This window comes from Penicillium cosmopolitanum (assembly GCF_028827165.1).
Source record: "Penicillium cosmopolitanum strain IBT 29677 chromosome Unknown utg000011l:1.0-3548175.0:1.0-3550911.0, whole genome shotgun sequence".
NCBI lineage: Eukaryota > Fungi > Ascomycota > Eurotiomycetes > Eurotiales > Aspergillaceae > Penicillium > Penicillium cosmopolitanum.
The window spans coordinates 3,024,578-3,045,242 of record NW_026622681.1 but is presented as its reverse complement, the minus strand read 5'-3'; the positions used below and the strand labels follow the sequence as shown (position 1 = coordinate 3,045,242).

Genomic DNA, 20,665 nt, shown 5'->3' with positions numbered 1-20,665 from the left:
ACCTTTGAAGTAGGCGAGTGGGTTCATTTGCGAAGTAATCAGCCGCTCACCAATCCAATTGCAGAGGCCCAGGACATAAATTAGCAGCGGTTCCTTTGGATGGGAGAATCTTGAATTCCGTTTTCACTTGTTGAAATCGACTTCACCAAAAATGTTTTTCGACACCGTGGAACCCGGCCCAGTGGACGTCATGTATGGGCTCAAAATTGCAGCCGATGAAGACAAGAGCCCATTGAAAGTAGACCTGGGGGTTGGTGTCTATCGAAATGAGCTTGGAAACTACAATGAAATGAGTGTTCTTAGAAAGGTAAACCTGGGGGAATAATATTATTTTGAAACGGAAAAGAAACAAGATATCGTTCTAACTGTTCAATGTTTCAGGCAAAGGACGAGCTACACGCACTTAACCCAGGCCATGATGTGAGAACACCAGCATGGCGCAAGGAATGGAAATTACATTTTCTGACACCACAGAAATGCAGTACGAAGTCACTACTGGAAACTCTCGGTATTTGGCCAACGCTGCCAAGGTCGCATTCGGCGGCGACTCTAGTGTCTTTGATAGAGAAAAGGTATGAAATCCGTGATCTGTAAGCCCAAAGCCCATACTTACTAGATGGAAAAGATTGCATCAGTTCAAACCATTTCCGGCACTGGGGCAGTTCATGTTGCACTTATGCTCTTGGCTCGTTCCTCTAAGGAGAATAGTCGGCAGGTATATATTGGAACTCCAACATGGGGAAACTACGTACCGATGTGCAGATTGGCCGGACTTGACACCAAGACATATACCCATTATAATCCATTGACAGGGGGCGTGGACTTTGAATCCGTTATCGACGCCGTGCGCACAGCCGACGAGGGGAGCATTTTCATCCTGCAAGGCTGCTGCCACAATCCGACCGCAGCGGACTTTAGCAAGGAGCAGTGGCAAGCTCTTGCCGCGGAAATGAAGAACCGACATTTGCTACCACTCCTTGACATTGCATACCAAGGTCTGGGACACGGAATCGAAGAAGATTCCTATGGAGTTCGTCATTTTGCGCAAATGGGTTTTGAAATGATTGTTTGTCAGTCCTTTTCCAAAAACTTCGGCCTTTATGGTGAGCGTGCTGGCGCGTGTCATGTTATTTGCGCTTCGGAAACACATGTGCAGCCGGTTCATGATCAGCTCCGCTGTTTGATACGATGGGAATTCTCTTCCTCGCCAGCATACGGCTCGCGTTTAGTCGATCTAGTGCTTTCCGATTCTTCAAAACAAGCAGAGTGGTATGTGGTCTCCTATCTATCTCTGAATATCTTCATATTCTTTGACTCGAAGACATCTAAATTGAAGCAATCAGGAATTCCGAACTACACACTATTAGGAACCGTCTTGTTTCTATTCGAAAATCATTTTTCCATCTTTTGAACGATGTCCTTAAGGTAAGGGACGCATCGATATTTAATTAGGAAGGGAATCTCTGACAATTGATTGCAGGTTCCGGGTAATTGGGGGATTATTATGCAAGGGAACGGTCTATTTTGGTGAGTGAAGTATCACTCTGTCGATTCCAGAATGCCATAATAATATAAAACTAGCCTTTTGCCGTTGTCCCCTGGACAATGCAAAGTTTTGCAGGAAAGGCACCACATCTATATCGTGCCCAATGGACGGATTACGTTGTCCGGTCTTTGCAATAGCAACATAGAGTATGTAGCGCGGTCTATCAGCGAAGTTGTTCATGACAACCCATGAAATGAATAGAGCAATATAATCTCAAGCTTAACGTGGTGGAAACCCGAAATATCCAGGGCAAGTAGACTCATCGTAATCCTGAGTAAAATATCAAAATTTTATTGCTTTGGAATATATCCTAATTGGTATTAAGATATCCAAGACTAGTTCTCTATTAATGGCACAAATTACCATAGATCAATGAAAGGGCCTGGAGGACTTATACTTTCAAGTTTACAAATAATCATGAACCTTGGAGTATCCTCGCTCTGTTGATTTGACTAGTATATACCGGGAACTTTTCCCATGTTGGCATTTCCTTTTTGAACTGGTCAAATATTGAGCATGGGACAAAGTGTTAACTATGCGCGAAAATCAATGCGCCAGAATGAGGGAGACTTTCAAAACTCTAGGCCTGCCAAGACCTCTCGGTGACGTTTCGGTTATCTCAAGCTGCCATCGGAGGGTACTCCCCGAAGCTATCTTGCGGCTATCTCGCCCCTATCTTCTCCGGCCCTATCAGCCAGAATGCGGGGTAAGCTCTGGGGTTGGCAGAAGGTTTCGGGGCCTTCACGCCGAAGCTTCAAGGCCTGCTAGCGGGTACTGTAGATTAAGGGAGATAACCACAATTAAAAATGTCGGTCCATGCCCCCACGACAGTGTCTTCTGTCAGTTTCACATTCTCTATTCACTTGAAGCGACATGACCGAGGACAAGATCGAACTGCAACTGGAACCGGGCTCTGAGAATGCCGAAACTTATGAGATGGGCGATGCTCAGGAGGTCAACGAGCTTCGCCGCGATTTGCGACCTAGTCACGTTTTTATGTTCTCCATCGCATGCTCCATCGGAACAGGCCTTGTCATCGGGTCCGGACAAGCATTAGCCAGGGGCGGCCCTGGAAGTGCTCTGCTCGGATATGTTACCATTGGCTCTGTGGTCTTTTCAGTGATGACGGCCCTTGGCGAAATGGCGGCTTTTCTTCCGATGAACAAGGGATTTGGTGGATATGCCACTCGAATGGTTGATCCAGCTCTAGGGTAAGTTGAACTGGAACTTGAAATTTCAAGTTATTTCCGCTCGTCGATACAAGAGAGCTAATTCCAAATACAGTTTTGCGACCGGCTGGAACTATTTTTTCAAATACATCATCGCAGCCCCCACGAATCTCACCGCTGCTGGGCTTGTCATTGAGTACTGGAGACCCGACTTGAACGTGGCGATCTGGATTGCAGTGTTTGGTGTTATTGTAGTCACCGTCAATGTAAGTGAGCACAGCGGCTTTTGAGATGAGAAATGTATTTCATTAACGTCGGAAATTTAGCTCTTCAACGTCCGGGTTTTCGGAGAGGTTGAGTTCTGGGCTGGTGGCATCAAGGTCTGTATCATGATTATCCTTATCTTGACCTGCTTTATTGTTGCTGTTGGTGGAGGGCCAAATCACCATGCATCCGGATTTGGATATTGGAACAGTCCAGGTGCATTCGCTGAATATCTTCTGACCGGCCCCAAAGGTCGACTTTTGGGGTGGTGGGCGTGTATGCGTCAAGCGTGCTTTGCATTCACAGGGACTGAAGTCGTCGGTATGACATTTGGAGAGATGCCGGATCCTCGCAAAAACGTCCCTCGAGCTGTCAAGCAGACCTTTTGGAGAATATTTTCCTTCTACATTCTTGGGATTCTCGTGCTTGGAATGGCGCTTCCTTACGACAGCAGTGATCTCCTCAGTGCAACCAACAGTTCAACCAATGCTGGTAAGGAGGCTTTCTCGATCCAAAAAAAAACTTGTCCTTTTTCTAATATCTCAGCAGACGCAAGTCCCTTCGTCGTTGCTATCCGAAATGCAGGTATCAAGGTTTTGCCCGATTTTACCAACGCGTCTCTTTTGGTTTTCACATTGAGCGCAGCAAGTTCAGGTGTGTCCACATTGGCTCGTCAAAGCCCATATAATAATACTGATGGAGGGTAAGACATTTACTGCGCATCCCGATCACTTTACGGACTTGCTCGCGACCGACAAGCCCCCGCGATTCTTTCAAAAACAGTTGGAAAGGGAATCCCGATATTTGCAACCTCCATTTCAGCTGCCTTCATTGCACTTGGCTTCATGAATGCAAGCAAGTCATCCTCTTCAGTCTTCGATGACCTTGTATCTTTAGTCACAGTTTTTGCTGCCTTGAACTGGCTGGCGATCTTGGTATCCCATATAGGCTTTCGCCGAGGACTTGCTCGACAAAATATCGCAGTGTCCGAGCTTCCATATGTCGGATTTTTGCAGCCATATGCAAGCTACTATGCGCTGACTGTTACGGTAACTGTCCTTTTTTTCAACGGTTAGTGCTCTAATTCCAGACAAGGAATCTTTCTGCTAACGAAGACCAAGGGTATAATGCATTCATCCCTCACTTCAAGATAGACATTTTTATTTTGAGCTACCTCGGGATACTTTTGTTTATCCTTAATATTTTTGGGTGGAAATTCTGGAAAAGGACAAAGCGCGTGCGTGGATCGACAATGGACCTGATGACAGGCCGTAGAGAGTATTAGTTAGTGATTTTGATTCCATATTTCGCGTGAATCTGATTTTCTACGAAAAAGGTGTGTTTGAAGGCTTTGTTTCAAGTAGGAATAATGAATAGCCATTAGGGGCTAAAGTATACTATCTAGAATGATATCTACTAAACTCTCAAGCGGATATCACCAAGTGCCAACAAAAGCACCCTTTCGAATAGGAAAAGGCGGGAGAGGAACCGCACCCATTTCCCCCATGTATACCACAAAGGGAAGGTGCGATACTCCCAATGCCTGTTTTCAGGCAGATACGCGGGTGCCTTCCATGGAGACAAACAACAATTTAGGACAAGGATGACATTCACCGTATTTACTGTATTCACCATATTTACTAATATATTTCCACAATACTGATGGGATGGGACAGGTATTAGGTGGCCCCTTTTGCCTATGCCACAGCCCAGTAAATACGACATTTCTTGATCAGACACCCTCTTGGACGAAGCTGGACCTTCCTCGAAATCGCCATTTATTTCAGTCAATTTCTCTCCACCCACACATACACGGGTTACAGCCTTGATGGCTTCGGACGATCACAGGCCTGACACCACCCCTGCGGGTGGTGATTATCAATTCCCACAAAGACAAGCCCCCAAATCCTAACAAATATGGCCCAGTGACCTCTCCTGTGGACTTGATTTAGTACTTGTTCGCTCTTGATGCTGACACGTATTGCACACAGAACTGGCGTGGATGGTATCGGAAACCATAGCACGTTCCAAGAGCGAGGCCACCATGAACCCCTGCGATCATCCTCAAGTCCACCCAGACGGATGGGCACACCGCATCGCTCAGCTCGACTGGGAAAACGCCCGCGAAGGGACATACCTCCGAAGTGAATTCCTCACGTTTTTGGACGCTTTGCCGCTTATTCGGGAGCCAGCCTTCCGTCCCCGTATGCCCGTGTCCTCGTCCAATATGGCGTTCCCCTTCACCAACGCATCGGCGTATCTTTTCCCTCTATCGAATCTGCTCGAATGCAGATTTCAAGAACGATTGCGCCGACCCCGTCCCATCATTGCCTTCGAGGCCACGAGCAATTCGTCGATTGTGGCGTCATCGAGGGTTTTCCGGACGTCCTCCACTGCGCCATGCGTCATGCGAACGGTTTCGGTGGACGTTGCAAGTGGGACCGGGTTTAGCCTATACCTGCCAGTGTGACAAAGGCCCCATGGTTTAGCATCTGCGGCCTCCTTGCTTAGTGCGAACGACGGGTCTTCCAACCCTCGTGGATGAGGTGGAGTATTTTCGTATTAGGAATTTCTGATCGGGATGAGAAAAGACTGGCATGATTCATGTTTTTTATTCATTTATTCGTTTATGGAGTTATTTGGCTGTTGCCATCAGGATGACACTCTACCTTAGCTTTAGAATCTGCTTCTTTCTTCAATAAGACCTGTTCCATCCCCCAATTACTGTCCTCCTTCCTTATTTGCTTCGTTTTATGTTCGTCAACGAACCTTCTTCGTGACTTTGATATCTATATTGGTGCCCTTCGGGGCTAGGTGATTGAATTACTGTCTCGTCTCTGTTCATTCCGACCTGTGCGTTTCTATTCGTAGTTAAAAATCAAACTGAACGGCCTTTAATCTCAATTTTGAATGACGTGAGCGAATTTTTAGATACGAGCAATTCTAATGTTTTTAATAGGATATTTCCGGGATGATTGAAAACCTTGCGTGCTACACTGGGAGGTAGGATCTAATTCACAGTTTAAAGAAGATACATTATCAGCTAACGCTGGTGAGAGGCTAAAAATAAGGAATTCAGGCAATCAAGCGACAGGAGCAAGGAGGAGGACTAGGAAGCTTGAGGAAGAAAATCATCATTTTCAATGATAATCGGCAGTGCCTTGGGCTTCAGAGAAGGGGATGGAGATACCGACTGAGTACGGGAGCGGGGAGGGCGTAGATTCTCTTGCATCTTGCTGCCGTCCTTGCCCGGGGAGCGGGACCGGGAGCCGGACCGAGACGAAACCGTGAGAATATCATTGTCAGACTGTGTGTCGCTATCATCACTCTCGCTGGCTCCTTGCATAGCAACGATTCGAGTGAGGTGCCATTGCATCTCTAAGAGGCTGAATGACGGCAACGGTCTCTTTTCCGGATCATCAGTTTGGATCTGGAAGATGTGCCCCGAAGGGAGAACCTGCTTCGTATTCAAGTCAAAAAGAAAGAGATTCTCTCCCGGGCTGTCAGTGAAGCCCATGGTATGTTCAGGGTACGGGTGTTCCTCAATTGCCAGCATATCACGTTGCAGGATTGCTTTGTGGCGCAACGGGAGCCAGTGCAATGCAACTTCCATGCATGTTTTCCCTTCGTTCACGGAAATTGGGCGGAATCCACAGATCGCCTGATCGACGGATGGGGCAAGACACAGCAAGTTGTGGATCCTCTCGGTGTCTATGACATTGTTTTCCCCTAGAATTTCAGACCGCCACTCGTCAACCTTGGTCTCGCCCCAAAAGTATTTCAACCAGTTCCAACTCGATTCCCTGGGCTTCGAATGCAGCTTGAACGGGACAATATGGGCGACATGAAGTGTTGGGCGGCCATGCTTCGTAAGCACACATCTTCCATTGTCACGGTTTAGAGCACCCTCGTTCGCTAACTCGCTCCGACGTTCCTCACTCGGATGTTCATCGTCAGCTGGGCGAGACTCGCAGGAGTCTCGGGCTCTCTTTCGGTTGTTAACTTTAGGATGTTTGGGCGGGAACTTGACCCCGGCGAAAATGCCTGGGTGGTCCAGGACTTGGAATGACGAGAGCAGGACCGATCGAAAAATAACGCTACCAGAATCAGGGCTCCTGGCGTTGGAGATGGACTCGAGTCTAGACATGTCGGAAAACCACAACGGGAAGAACGACGCTCGAGGTAGATTCTCTCGGCTGCGATCCTGCTCAATCAGCCGTCTGATTATTTCCTTTCAGACAGAATCGTTGAATTCACAAAGGATGTTGTGATCATCGATTTCCATGCTGTCAACAAGGCGAGGTCGAGGAGGTAAGCCAAGGAACAGACGTGGATAGTCGTTCGCTGAGATGAGGGGTTGGAAGAGATTGGTAGGTTTCACTGCCCAGGGTGTACTGCTAACTAGTACTGCGTGATATAACGGGAAAGTGTTTCCACATGGCAGGAGCAACGTTGACCTTCTTGAGCGGGAGGGCAGCTACGATAGTGAATATAGAATCTTTGCTCCATGCATCCTGCTGTTTCGAAGTGTTGATTTAATCTAGTTTTTCGAAAGTTCGATAGGCGCCTCCTCAATTCAAATATGTTTGGCTGATCTCTTCTCACGACACTACAGCAAATTGTGATGATTTGTAAATTGAAAAAAGTACTCGTAGTTTGGGGCAAAGGAAGGTGTGCCTGAATTAGGGCTGAATGAGTATGATTATGTCATCCTTTCTCCGAACTCCTTACGGGCAGATCATAGCTCACACAAATAGTCATGATCAGGAACAAGTTGTGTATTTCCTTGCCATGCCCATACTTGTCCAATTTGGTCTAAACAGCAAGAATAACAAAGGCTACCGCAGATTGAGACTACTATGAATAACAAATTAACAGCATACTATATCCAAGGCATAACTTCACGGAGGTAGCTTCCATTGTAGTTGACACAAATAACAATTTAGGCAAGGACGACATTCACCGTATACTAGATATGTGCGTGCCTGCCAAAGACGCATCATACACAATAGCCCAATGATGAATAACAAATGCTGCCTACAGCACAGTCACCACATACTTGAGAGTGAGTCTGCCCTTCTACTTACTTTCCCTTTTCCTATTCCCTCTTCCATTCCTTTTCTTTTCTCTTCCACCACCCCCCAGCTATCACTTTTTCATCCTCTATCCTACTACATTCCAACATTACCAAAGGCCAAGAGTGTGCCCATCGTGGGCCGCTCTAAATCATTTGTTGCCGACTCATGCCTTTACTTTTCCCAACTCTTTCCCGAAATGGAGGATACGCCGCCACGTACCTTTCCCCTCGGGGATCGAGACGACAATAAAGCAGCAGTTGGAGTCGGTCCTGGAGCCGGAGCAGGAGCAGGAGCTGGTGCAGAAGCAGCAGCTGGTCATGGCGGTGGTCATGAGGCTGGTCCTGGAGTGGGTTATGGCTTCGCCGCTGGAGCTGGAGATGAGCAGGCGTGCCAGCCTGCTCAGCAATACGTACCTCCCAATATCCATACTGATGCTTTGTAAGTGATATTTCCTCTGAAGTCAAGGATGCATACTTACACTGTCAACGGTAACCCTGCCTAGCCCGCGCATCAAACATACGGCGCGGAAATGATGATCCCAGCCAGCGTGTTCGGTAGCGCTGATGATGCCCCCGGGCCCGTTGCGTTTCATATCCTTAAGCTCCAATACAAGACCGCATTGGAGAACGAAAACTACAAGACACCACTTATCGAGCTCTTGCACCACATCCCCCAAGTCCAGGGCCCCAAGCTTCACATCAAGAACCAGTGGACAGGCGCTAAACTGGACCACCAGTGAAACCGAAAGTCGGCCAATGTGGAATCTGCATTGATGCAGATTGTCGGGCGTCCCCCGTTGGCCCCATGCTCATCTTGCAGAAAGGGCAATGGGCCCTGGGCAAAATTTCTGACCTTCCCACTGTTCGGAGGTCAGCCATCTGCTTGTGGCAATTGCCACTGGGGAGGGGAGGACAAGAGATACGATTTCTACCGAGAGCCCGTCGCCGATGATGATGCTGTTTCTCGCGGTCATCGACGCACCTCTTCGATGCAGGAACGCGTCGACAAGGCAGTTCTGGAGGATTGAGAGGAGGTGTTGGGATACTTCAAGCAGCACATGCTGTTCGAATTCGACTAGGAATCTTGGAAGTTCCAAGTTGGATTCAAATCGGAAAAATATAATTAAGCAAAAGTCAATAATTATCAATAATATAACGGTACCTATTTGACTTTGGTTCGACTTTTCATATACTCAAAAGTTGTCACGGCTGTAAAGTCGCATGATGTAAAGAAAAGAGTACCAAGAAGCCTTGTAGGAGAAACGAAAGAAGGAACATGAAAGAAATTGAGAGATAGCTTATATACTAACTAGTAGACAGCCTGGGCCATTTGCACTGCTCAAACAGATTGAAATATCTGTTCAGAACAGGAATTTTCCATTTAAGTGTTTGTAATACCCGAGGCAATTCGTCTATTACAAATGAACTGACTGAACCCAGATTCCTAAGGCACTCACGGCGGTCGATAACTAAAGGACAGCCAATCAGAACATTAATATACCCGCAATACCTTAAAACTACATATTCTCTATTCGACGCTATCACTAAATAGGCTAGGACGCTGTCCAGATATCCAATAAGGGTGTCAGGTAACCCGCCTCCCAAACAAAGCTGTATTCTATTGATTATAGAAAATTGCTTTTTGAAGGCGGTATAAGGCGGTGGTGAGCTGATGGCGAACTGTCCCCTTCGACAACCTTAGACAGCGATCCCATGAAGAACTGGAAATGGACCAACCAGCAAAATGCCGCATTCTTGGCTATACGAGCCGCATTATCGGGAGTTTAATCTTGGACGCCTTATTCTCTCGCAGTGAGCTAGTCATTGTGGCGGAGCTACCGGATCACGTTCGCCTATCGAGTCTGTGGGGCTTCAGGGAACAAAATCTTACATCAACAGAACAAATTTATACTGCGTTCACAGATTGTACTAGTTCCGCGCCAGGGGGGGATTTTGGGGCTAAGGAATCGCAGAGTGAAAGAAAAACTCATTGGCAACTCGGGCTATTAAGTATGCTTGGAAAGGTCGCAGAGACCACGTCTGCCGCTGGGGAGTGGATCACTTTGGTGGTTCACCAATCAAGTACGAGTCACAGAGGGATGGGCTGGTCAAAGCACAAAAGGCAGGCTGGGCGATCAATGTGTAAATCTCGAGGTAAGCGAGATAGTATGCGGTCTTTAAATGTTGTGTGACAGATGTGATTGTGAAAGTGCAAAAATAATTATCCACGCTCGAAACCTTTGATAATAAAAGTGACGAGACAATGGTTTTGTCTACTAAGTGCCAGGGATGAATTTGCAATATATTGAAACCATGGGAAACTCGTATGGTAATGAGATGCAGAATAAACCATAATAACCATCAAAACCGTGGAGACCGTAAAGACCGTAAAGACCGTAAATTTTGTCGCAAAAGGTATTACCGTATTGATAAACCAGGCAGATCGTTTAAACATTAATCATCTTAAAGGAATGGCACCGTAATGGCGAAGAGGAGTGTTAGGAGGAATAATCGAGGAGGAAGATTCTTTGGTGGCGCCGCACCGGCGACGGTGGCAGTTACGGTTGCTGTCACCGTATGGTTCTCAGAACTTACACTTGAGGTGATACTGGAGCTCTCAGGCGTTGAAGCTGTGTGTTTGGGGGTTGTCCCATTCGTGGTTCGCGACACTGTCACCTCTGAGCTAGTTTCGGCGATTGTTGATCCGGACTCTATAACGGCTGAGCCTGATTCAATTACAGTTGAACCAGAAACAATTCGTGTCGAGCCATATAGTAGTGTCGTGCCATGTGGCCTAGCAGTTGAAGTACCCGTTCCAGTCTGTGTACTAGTCTGTGCACCCGTTGAATCGGTTGCAGTTGGAGGTTCAGTCCTAGTAGCAGTGCCTGTTCCACCACTCTGAGTGGTGGTAGCTGTCGTATCCACAGAGGCCTTCGTGCTGGTGCTTGTGCTGGTGCTGGGTCTCTTAGTAGTCGTGGCGCTCGTATCGGAGGTCGTACTTTCTGAAGCCGTGGTTTGGCCATCACAGTAAGTCAACCACTGTTCAAATGAAGGCAGAAGGGTCGATGAATATTTATCCAAGTTTCCAGTTGCGTAGTTGCTGACGCACTCCTCGCAGTTGCCCAGGTTCACCCGGAATGGCGAACCACTTGTGCAAATAGATGGCTTTTTCCCGACGCTTTGGGGAACTTGTGCTGCATCATTACAATCATTATAGCACACTCCTGGAACGTCTGAGCCGATATCCCTTTTTTCGGCCCTTCGATCTACAAATCGATCCCAGAGTGATCTAGCTTTGACCTGTGGTGAGAAAGTGCTGCGCTTGTTGTACGCTGCAACCCCACCGTCTTCAAGCTGGAAGATGGAATAGTTGAGACCAAATATTTCCGGATCAAGGTTGAAATAATCCTCGGAGACATTGAAATGCTTGCCAAACTTATCAGTCTCGCTGGATTGGTTGTAGGTCAAAGCAGGAGCTGGGATGCAATCCTCGGGGGCGCAGATATAGCCATTGGCTGGAAGGCCGGCTTCAACATTACAGCCAGAGCGGTCGCCTGTGCGGGGAGGCCGACAGAGAAATCCAGGGGGGGCAACCCCACGTATAATCCGATGGAAGCTGAGAGGGAGACGTATATGTGGGATTTGCGATTAAGCTGGCACAGGTTGACACAGTGACAGTGGCAGTAAGAGTGCTGCTCTGTGTCTTTGTCTCCCCAGGCGCAGAAACGGTGTCCACAACAGTAACAGTACTGGTCGGGCTTGTGATGGTCACAGTGGTTGTTGAACCTGCGACTGTAGTTGTACTTCCAGCAGAAGTGATCGTACTTGCAGGTTCGGTGATGACGCTTGTGATGGTCGATGCTGGAACTGTACTAATAACAGTGGAGGCTGATAAAGTCACCGTGGATCCACTGACGGTATTAGTAAATGTCGATGTTTCTGTGACAGTTGATGTTCTGGTCACGGTGCTGTCGCCAACAGTTTGCGTGGAAATAGATGTATGCGCGATAGTAGACGTTTCCGTGATAGTAGATGTATGCGTGACATCTGATCCACCGATGGAGATTGTGATGGTTAAAAAGTCGGTCTTCGTCGATTCACCGACAGTCGTCGTCAAGGTCGAAGTATCTGTGATCGTCGATCGCCCAACTGTGGTTGTCACTGTGGACCCAGGCTCGGTCACAGTTGTACCACTGATGGTCGTCGTAACTGTTGATGTCGCGCCTGGGGCAGCACTATCAGTAACTGTCACTGTTAATGTCGCGCCTGGGGCAGCACTACCGGTAACTGTCACTGTCGATGTCGCGCCCGGGGCTGCACTATCAGTAACTGTCACTGTTGATGTCGCGCCCGGGGCTGCACTATCAGTAACTGTCACTGTTGACGTCGCGCCTGGGCCGGCATCAGTAACTGTCACTGTTGATGTCGCGCCCGGGGCTGCACTATCAGTAACTGTCACTGTTGATGTCGCGCCCGGGGCTGCACTATCAGTAACTGTCACTGTTGACGTCGCGCCTGGGCCGGCATCAGTAACTGTCACTGTTGATGTCGCGCCCGGGGCTGCACTATCAGTAACTGTCACTGTCGATGTCGCGCCCGGGGCTGCACTATCAGTAACTGTCACTGTTGACGTCGCGCCTGGGGCAGCACTACCAGTAACTGTCACTGTTGACGTCGCGCCTGGGCCGGCATCAGTAACTGTCACTGTTGATGTCGCGCCCGGGGCTGCACTATCAGTAACTGTCACTGTTGATGTCGCGCCTGGGCCGGCATCAGTGATGACTTGCGTAATGGTATCCGTGACTGTCGATGCGGATATAGTAATAGTGTCCGTCGTCTCATCAGTGATGGTCTCAGTGACCGGCTCGTCCCCGAGTCCAATCGAGATTCTCACTGTGACCCAGGCCGTCACTATGGCGCAAAGGTCAATCCCGACCCCGAGATCAACATCGAGGTTTCGAGGCACTGGCGCGGCCGTTGGAACGAGCGTGAGGACCCCGAGCTCATTGATGCTCTGTGTTGCTGACAGGCTCACAACAGAGGTCGCGAACAAGGACAACCAAGCGACGGGGACTTTCATTGTCTACCTCACTGGATAAACCAATGCGCAGCTTGGTGAAAGGCAGTGGGTGAAAGTAAACATAGGACAAAGTTAGAGAAAAGAGTCGATAGCTTTGATCTGGCCAGAGCTTATGATGCACTGAATGCAGCTCAGGCTGCGAGGCTCTAAGTCTTACCCCGTCAGCACCACAGCCTGGTTCCATGGCAACTTGGGCCTCCAGCCGGCTGGGATGCATGTATTCCACCATGAACACGAGAAATCTGTCGAATCGAGCAGTTATCCTGGAGCCTTGCACCCCATGTTGCAGCAACTTCGAACTATCTGCCCGATATTCCGGCGTTGCCAGTGGGCCGACCAAAGTGCATTCAGCCGCACGCGGGACGAACTGCCCAACCCCTCAAAGCGATCGGCAGTTTGCCCTGCGGCACTATCTCCTTTAGGAAAGAATCAAAGAAACTAGTGCGAGGATGGCTTGTCGTTGGTGGCTCTGACCGCCACGCGGCCACGCTAAAGTGGAGATGGGGCAGTATGGACAAGGTCACCAATGCAATACTACGTACTCCGTAGTGCGAGGCAGGGCCGGGCTGTGGTCCAGATGTGGAAGCACAGAGCGCATAGGGCTAAAACTGTACGCTCGGACCTTCTAGCCTTGTGGCATGTTTTTTGACCATTTGCTGGTTCAACAAAGACAGCATGTTAATTGTCAATTCGAGTAGCTCCGCCCCGCCCATTGAACCCCTCCCCTCACTGCGAGGCTGCTCTGTGCTCACCTAATAGTCATCCGAGCGCGATGATTCCGCTTCCAAGAAGTTGTTTGTTTGCGAACACTCAAGAGAGCCCATTTCCAGAATGCATACCATCGAATCGATCGAATAAATTATGAGGTTTCGTTTAGCAGCAGCCTGGACGCTGGTCGCTGGGGTCGGCTCTGTAGTGGGACAACAATGTTCGTCGTCGATGACCCAAGTGAACGAGACAATATGTACTTGGCAAGGAGTACGGGGTAGGTTTGCAGTGTCTCCGATATCATTCACACGGCTGACTGGGATAGCAAATATCGTTCGCGATACGATCTATATGGATGGCGGGCAGATATGGCTTCAACAGTATGTAATAAACGAAGATCGACGATAGATCTTGGATTACCGACGATGGATGTAGTAGCCGAGCTGACTATTCATCTCAGAATGTTTGATGACGGCTGTAAAAACTATACTGATGGTAATGAGGAAAATGTCGAGTCAACATTCAATCAAGTTAAGATCTAACCAAAACCAGCTTCTGCGGATGCGCGTTCCTATACCCTGAACTTATCAACCTCGTTCACCACACGCTCGGATTTCATGACGGTCCTCCGAAATACGTCCGTGATCGGAGGAAGCTCCAGTAACTTTGCTCCGAATTACTTGGACGGTGCCATGCTTGCTAATGACGATGAATTCTTTCTCTATGGGTTCGTGATGCATTCCTCCATCCCTTAGCCTCCCTAGATGCGGTAGTGGCTGACGCTTTTGAACTGTTTTTTCCACTCCAGAGGATCCACCAAGAATGCAGATAACTCCGACAGCTCCAGTACCCCGGCTGATAATACCGTCCTGAAGTACGAAGCCTATCAGTATGGGGCCTATCGATCAACCTGGTCACCCAACTGGCGGCAGGAGGATCTTACGGATAATGTTACATCATATATCACGAATGGCGCGGGCACATCGGCACCGAGCGAGGAATTGGCGTTTTATTTCAGCGGAATGCATGCGCCAGGCTGGGGCTCCTTTACATGGAACGGAAAGGAAGCCAGAGAGACTGCAGATACGCTCATCACGGTGGATATGTCCTCGATGCGAGATGAAACTTGGTCCAACGCCACACTCCCGGATTATATCCCCGGTCGTGCGAATGCCGAATTAGTCTGGGTACCGGTGTCTAAGTCTGGTGTCCTAGTGGCGGTTGGGGGGGGTGATTAATCCAGTGGAGCTATGGCGAACGTCAAAGCTGAACGATTCTCAGACAGCGGAGAGCAAGAGAATTAGTCCAACTTTCATGGAGACTGTCTCGGTCTACGACGTGGATAGCCAGAAATGGTATCTTCAGAACACAACGGGTGATATACCAGGACAGTTAACCCAGTTTTGCTCTGTGCTCGCCAGTGCGCCGGATAATTCGTCCCATAACATATACATTTATGGTGGCGTTGATGGTCTTGACTATTCACAAACTCCATCGGACGACGTTTACATCCTTTCACTGCCTTCCTTCAAATGGATCAAAGCATATCACGGCACCAGCAGTCATGGCCGCAGCTCGCATAAATGCTTCAAACCATATCCAAACCAGATGCTTGCTGTTGGAGGAATAAATGGCTCCTCAACTAGCTGTGTGGAAGGAGGCATTGTTGTCAATTTCGACCTGAACGATCTTATCTTCCAGAACGGTTATGATCCTAGCCAGTGGGGCGAATATAAGGTTCCAGATCTAGTAACAGCACAAATCGGCGGGACGTAAGTAATTACTTGCCTGGAAGATCTCGAGCTTGACTGACAGATCTTTTTCTAGATCATCTGGTGGTGCAACCAAAACTGCTCCATCATCATGGACGAACGACTCCTTGTCTAGTATCTTCGACCAAAAATACACGAAGTCTATGACAACCTACTATCCTTATGCCTCAAGCAGCGCTGAAGACGGAGGTGGTACCTCCGGCGGTGGATTGCCTCATTGGGCTTCAGCAGTTATAGGTGTACTGGTCGGACTGTTCGGCGTGGCTCTCATTCTTGCTGGGGTCTGGTTTTATCTCCGACGTCGGCGTCAGCGTCAAAAAAGAGAGGCCGAGACTGCATCGGCAGCCAAGGCTGAAAGGGACGCTGATACCTCCCAGTCAGCTCAATTTATGTATGGGAGCGGACCGACTGCCCCGGTGCCAGGACCAATGTCCAAATCCACGGCGGAGGCGACAACAGAGACCGACCCTTCCACAATTCCTGATTCACTCAGCACGTCTATATCCCCTCGCACGGTAGAGTCCGGGGAGACGAGGTGTATGAGATGCATGGTATATCATTCCCAGCCCAGTTTCAACTTCATTCTGTGACTTCTTAATTGCTGATACTTGGTGTTAATCTAGATTCATCACCCGCTGAACTACCTACCTCATACAACTGGACCAATACGCCCGACACATCTCCAGAGCTGAGTGCGAGTCGTTTTCCTTTCCCAGTTTCACCGCAGTCGGGCTCTAGCTCCACTCCAGGCCCTCATCGAAGCCCATCCACTGTTTCAACGGTACCCTCCATATCCATTGACAATGTTGTCAGCGGTCGACAGTCTTATTTCAGAGAGTCGTTTTCTTCTGAAACCGGGAACAACAAACGAGCTCGCCATGGATCTGGATTTTCGGATGTAAGTATGATCTCAGATGACCGGGAAAAGTTTGGAGGTAGTGAGAAGATCCATGAGGAACAATAATTACCAAATATACTATCCCAATTTTAGTAAAAGGTAATATTGATAGCTATGATATATGATGAATGCAACAACTATCCGCTTCTAGACCAGGATGCAAGAAATTCCTTACCTAATGTTTTCTCCTAAAACATCAATTCAGACTTGTTCTAGATCTCCTAACTATTGGTTGGTACATTACGGCCCACTGAGCTCTCTCACGTAGCGTAATTTTTAAGAACATCATTAAAATGATAATCCAATAAACTTCGTATCGATTAATGATATCTGTAATACTAGAAAAAACTAGCGAATCAAGCATAGAGCAACAATAAGTTGTGGTTATTGATCACTTGTATTGTATTTTATCGCATTTACTATATATTTTCGGTTGCGTCGCTCGGTGATTGAATAAGTTACTGTCGGAGAGCTCAGTGGGCCGTAATGTACCAACCAACAGAAGATCTAGAACAAGTCTGAATTGATGTTTTGCCCATAACACGCAATTTATAAGGGCACTAACAAACAAATTACTAATCGACTACTTTTTTCGTACGGTATTTCGTACACTCCGCCTACCTGCTCCGTGGGAGCCCCAAGGTATGGCCCCCGCCCAATGGAATTTGATTCGTTGTCTCCGGCGCGCCATAGCGGGAATCGACCAAGTCTTCCTGTGAGAATGGCAACGCCGCAAAATTAATAAGGTTCTACCATCCCTCAGTGAAGCTATCATCCCTTCATAAATTCTTTGATCCTAATACTCCAGGGCAGGAAGTATGAGACTAGTATGAGACTGGGTAGGATATCGGGTAGGATGCCAAGTACTAGTAGTTAGTATTTAATACTACCTTCCAGGTTGTTTATATATCTAGGATCTAAACTTTGAAGGGTTCTTCCATCCCCTTCCATCCGTACTACCCTAGCAACACCTAAAATCTGCTGCATAGGCTGAGTAAATCTTGGAAGTTACAATACTGCGCAGGTGCCAATTGAACGTCTCAAATTGCTAATCTGACAAGAAAGAGACAGAAGCAGAACAGAAGGAAAACCTTCATCGCCAGGTGGCTGTAACAGTTGCTGTTGCCCCGGAACACCCAGTGGGCACAGTATAGCTTCTGTTGGGATCGCTCTCCCAAGTGAAACTGCCATCTGTGCCCTTCTTGATAAACTTGTACTCGAAACTTGTGCCAACAGGAAGATTGATCGTTGCTGTCCACAGTGGATTGGATGTTGTATATGAGCTGGCTGACAAGGCAATGGCCGATGACGTATCCCAGGAGCCCAGCTGACTGATCGACCCAGCAAGGTAGATGTTTTGTCCATAAGTTGTTGTCACAAGTTCATTGAAAACCACTGCGATACTTGTAGCTGCTGTGCACGTGGTCGTAGTGGTGGCACTGGTTGTAACGGTCTTGCTAGTAGTGCTGCTTGTTGACGATGAAGAAGACGACGAAGAAGACCCCGAACCGGATCCTCCGATCGCAATATCCGCACAATGAAGATACACCTGCGCCGTTTGGAACGAATTCCATCGGAAGCGGAGCAAGGTATGATCGGATCTATAGTTTGGGATCTTGATCTTCTTGGTAACTGTATAACCGCCTGCAATCGTCGTCTTGCAAGACCCAAGCGCAGCCCCATCAACGCCTTGGCACGCGCGATTACTCGATGCCGAGAATGCATTACAAGTAAACCAGTCATTGCGATAACATGCTTCGCCAGATGAACAATCAGGGTTATATCCGCAAGTTTGACCGGTCACGTCCGTACATTTGAGCTCCCCGTCCAAAAAGCAATCTTCTGCGGCTTGTTTCTCTTCTGTCGTGGGAAGATATCCGGGTGTCAGGAACAGATCAACGAGAGTTTGATTTTGACAAATTCCGTAAGTGAACATTCCGCCGTGGTCACCATTGTTATCGACACACCACTGGACTTCGACAGTGTCACCTGCGGTATACGTTGCGACGACTTCGTTACCCCAGTAATCACTGGGCTGGTTGTAGTCGACACTGACTCGGGCGTTGTACCCGCATGGTCCACTTCGTCCCACTTGGGCTTCTTCCAGGTCTGGCCAGGCGGTTACGGGCTCGAGAATGGAACATTCAGGGCAGGTGTCGATCCCAGCCTAGGGTGTGTTAATTGGAGCGCATAAAGTTGAGATATTTTCTCGGCGGGAAGTGGTGGATTATGTACCTCGAAGCCAAGACGGGTCCGGCTAGATGGGATCGTGAGATATCCATGGGCATCCACCCAGGTCACGAGACTAGCAAAAGAAATGAGAGCTTGTAGCTTCATGACCTCTAATAGATATCAATACTGGCTCTAGGCAGTAATCAGTAGTATTGAACAATTTGATAACCTGAATCCTTGCGGGAACATATCATGAAAGGATGCCATCTCATTAAATATCGAAGCCGATCAGTATGGCAATTGAGTACACTATTCCTGAAGAAAAACGGAAGAGTATCCAAGTTTCCTTCCAAGACCTTGGCATTTCTTGGTTCCGGGGTAGACATCAAGTGATTCGTTTTAAGGAGATTGTTTGCCGACAAATTTCCGTCAGGGCACTCCTGATCACGCTCTACATTCACATGGAAGGTCACATTTTGGGCCTTGCTAGGCTATAATATCGTTCCGATTCTTGTAAAAAAACGCCTCAAAATAATTGCCGGTGGGAGGTGAAGAAATAACAAGGAGTTATTCATAAACGAGGTCTTGGCGAGCCCGATGAATCGCCGCCACCCCGCTTCCCCGCTTTAGTTATTTGATCCTCCGGCTCGTGGGGAAATTGCAAACTTATCCCAAAATCACAATTTTCATAACAATCTAAGATAGCAATTAGCTTCTCTCTTCCAAATTCGAGAAAATTAAAGTTCCGAGGTGCAGAACGACCTATCATATCCGAAAATTGGACATAATCATCGAAGTCTTCAATCTCTTCTTGCAGGTCGATGGTTTATGTCTTGTCATTTTCCACTACGAGGTTCATCTGAACTTTTTTTAATACTGAAAGCAATAGGCATGACTTTCGACGCTCGCAAAACAAAACCGTCATTTTGAATACCGTGAAGGGCCGCCTCCAGGGCGACCACATTGGTTTCGTCGTCTAGAACTATTAGTCAATACTAGAACTACACAATCAAGTCCTGTAATTACTTGAGAGAGGCATACCTCAAGGCCTGATCTCCATAATTATCACTAATTTGGCAGCTGGCGTTGGCCTATCCGCCCTTTTTGCTTTAGAAATAGCTATTGAATCTTGGCATGTTTGCATTGTTATTCCTATACCCTCTTCAAACCGCGAGATACGTGTACGGGTAGTAAAGTACTACCCCAATATGAAATAATTATCTCCCTTAGTTTCCTTAATAGCGTCGGAGTTCGTTCTTTCTAAGCCAAGATAATTAGTCAGAGTACCATGCACGACCACTCCAAACCGTGGTCTCACGAGTTAGCATCAGCCTTTGGAAGTATTGGAGTGAAAGGCTAGTATACAATTACAGGAGGAAGCAACTTTTTGGCTATTGTTATCTTGATACCCTTTTCAAAGTTTCTGTAAATATTTTCCCTATGAAATAGTTAACTTGGCCTGTCCCTCGGGATGTTGGATTATATTTTGAACTAACGTATATTATACGACAAAAGTAACAGAAGAAAGTCCTTTTAGAGAAGACTTCATTTTCCGCTACAAGTGAAAACCGAGGAATGATACCCTCCCTGACAAATGACCAACGATAACTACACCATCTCTCACTGCTGAGCAGGTTGGACGATAATCAGGAGGGAGCCACAGAATGCCTTTCTTAGAAAGGGCGATCCATTTGTCTTGCAAGATCCGCACCTCAAGAGTATTGGCCATCTCCACAGAACTTCTGCAACGATAGAAGCGTGAGATATTGAATTGCCCCACATTTGTCTCGAGATACGAGCTGTTACTAGAGAACTGCAAAGAATCAACTGTAGCTGAAACATCCAATGATTGAAGTATGGCACCGGTTTCGGTATCCCAGAGCTTGATTGTCTGGTCGGTGGAAGCCGAGGCTATCAATTGCCCATCGGGGAGAAGGCCGTGAAATCAATCCAGTCTGAATGTCCCTGAAGTGTTCTCA

The 20,665-nt window shown here is 47.7% G+C and overlaps 10 protein-coding genes across 10 annotated transcripts; 7 read left to right on the top strand and 3 right to left on the bottom strand.

The window, feature by feature from the left end:
* Nucleotides 1-151: 151 nt before the first annotated feature.
* On the top strand, nt 152-1,411 carry N7509_012645 (aspartate aminotransferase; the record flags this gene model as incomplete). Its single annotated transcript, XM_056637282.1, has 4 exons — nt 152-307; nt 382-420; nt 483-572; nt 626-1,411. 4 exons carry the CDS (start codon nt 152-154, stop codon nt 1,409-1,411), a joined length of 1,071 nt encoding a protein of 356 aa, XP_056483312.1.
* A 1,008-nt stretch (nt 1,412-2,419) lies between these two features.
* On the top strand, nt 2,420-4,264 carry N7509_012644 (uncharacterized protein; the record flags this gene model as incomplete). Its single annotated transcript, XM_056637281.1, has 6 exons — nt 2,420-2,757; nt 2,831-2,981; nt 3,042-3,471; nt 3,529-3,633; nt 3,688-4,028; nt 4,070-4,264. The coding sequence occupies 6 exons, from the start codon at nt 2,420-2,422 to the stop codon at nt 4,262-4,264; spliced, it is 1,560 nt and encodes a 519-aa protein (XP_056483311.1).
* Nucleotides 4,265-5,023: 759 nt separating this feature from the next.
* On the top strand, nt 5,024-5,449 carry N7509_012643 (uncharacterized protein; the record flags this gene model as incomplete). The annotated part of the gene is made up of 1 exon (XM_056637280.1): nt 5,024-5,449. The coding sequence occupies one exon, from the start codon at nt 5,024-5,026 to the stop codon at nt 5,447-5,449; it is 426 nt and encodes a 141-aa protein (XP_056483310.1).
* A 639-nt stretch (nt 5,450-6,088) lies between these two features.
* N7509_012642 (uncharacterized protein) lies at nt 6,089-7,126 on the bottom strand (the record flags this gene model as incomplete). Its single annotated transcript, XM_056637279.1, has 1 exon — nt 6,089-7,126. The coding sequence occupies one exon, from the start codon at nt 7,124-7,126 to the stop codon at nt 6,089-6,091; it is 1,038 nt and encodes a 345-aa protein (XP_056483309.1).
* A 1,127-nt stretch (nt 7,127-8,253) lies between these two features.
* Nucleotides 8,254-8,499, top strand: N7509_012641 (uncharacterized protein; the record flags this gene model as incomplete). The annotated part of the gene is made up of 1 exon (XM_056637278.1): nt 8,254-8,499. One exon carries the CDS (start codon nt 8,254-8,256, stop codon nt 8,497-8,499), a length of 246 nt encoding a protein of 81 aa, XP_056483308.1.
* Nucleotides 8,500-8,586: 87 nt separating this feature from the next.
* Nucleotides 8,587-8,796, top strand: N7509_012640 (uncharacterized protein; the record flags this gene model as incomplete). The annotated part of the gene is made up of 1 exon (XM_056637277.1): nt 8,587-8,796. One exon carries the CDS (start codon nt 8,587-8,589, stop codon nt 8,794-8,796), a length of 210 nt encoding a protein of 69 aa, XP_056483307.1.
* Nucleotides 8,797-8,829: 33 nt separating this feature from the next.
* Nucleotides 8,830-9,084, top strand: N7509_012639 (DUF3716 domain-containing protein; the record flags this gene model as incomplete). Its single annotated transcript, XM_056637276.1, has 1 exon — nt 8,830-9,084. The coding sequence occupies one exon, from the start codon at nt 8,830-8,832 to the stop codon at nt 9,082-9,084; it is 255 nt and encodes an 84-aa protein (XP_056483306.1).
* Nucleotides 9,085-10,519: 1,435 nt separating this feature from the next.
* On the bottom strand, nt 10,520-13,136 carry N7509_012638 (uncharacterized protein; the record flags this gene model as incomplete). Its single annotated transcript, XM_056637275.1, has 2 exons — nt 10,520-11,583; nt 11,651-13,136. The coding sequence occupies 2 exons, from the start codon at nt 13,134-13,136 to the stop codon at nt 10,520-10,522; spliced, it is 2,550 nt and encodes an 849-aa protein (XP_056483305.1).
* Nucleotides 13,137-14,062: 926 nt separating this feature from the next.
* Nucleotides 14,063-16,580, top strand: N7509_012637 (Kelch repeat-containing protein; the record flags this gene model as incomplete). Its single annotated transcript, XM_056637274.1, has 8 exons — nt 14,063-14,114; nt 14,170-14,224; nt 14,305-14,339; nt 14,397-14,571; nt 14,653-15,064; nt 15,126-15,616; nt 15,672-16,153; nt 16,240-16,580. The coding sequence occupies 8 exons, from the start codon at nt 14,063-14,065 to the stop codon at nt 16,578-16,580; spliced, it is 2,043 nt and encodes a 680-aa protein (XP_056483304.1).
* Nucleotides 16,581-17,607: 1,027 nt separating this feature from the next.
* On the bottom strand, nt 17,608-18,851 carry N7509_012636 (uncharacterized protein; the record flags this gene model as incomplete). Its single annotated transcript, XM_056637273.1, has 2 exons — nt 17,608-18,681; nt 18,750-18,851. 2 exons carry the CDS (start codon nt 18,849-18,851, stop codon nt 17,608-17,610), a joined length of 1,176 nt encoding a protein of 391 aa, XP_056483303.1.
* Nucleotides 18,852-20,665: the final 1,814 nt, after the last annotated feature.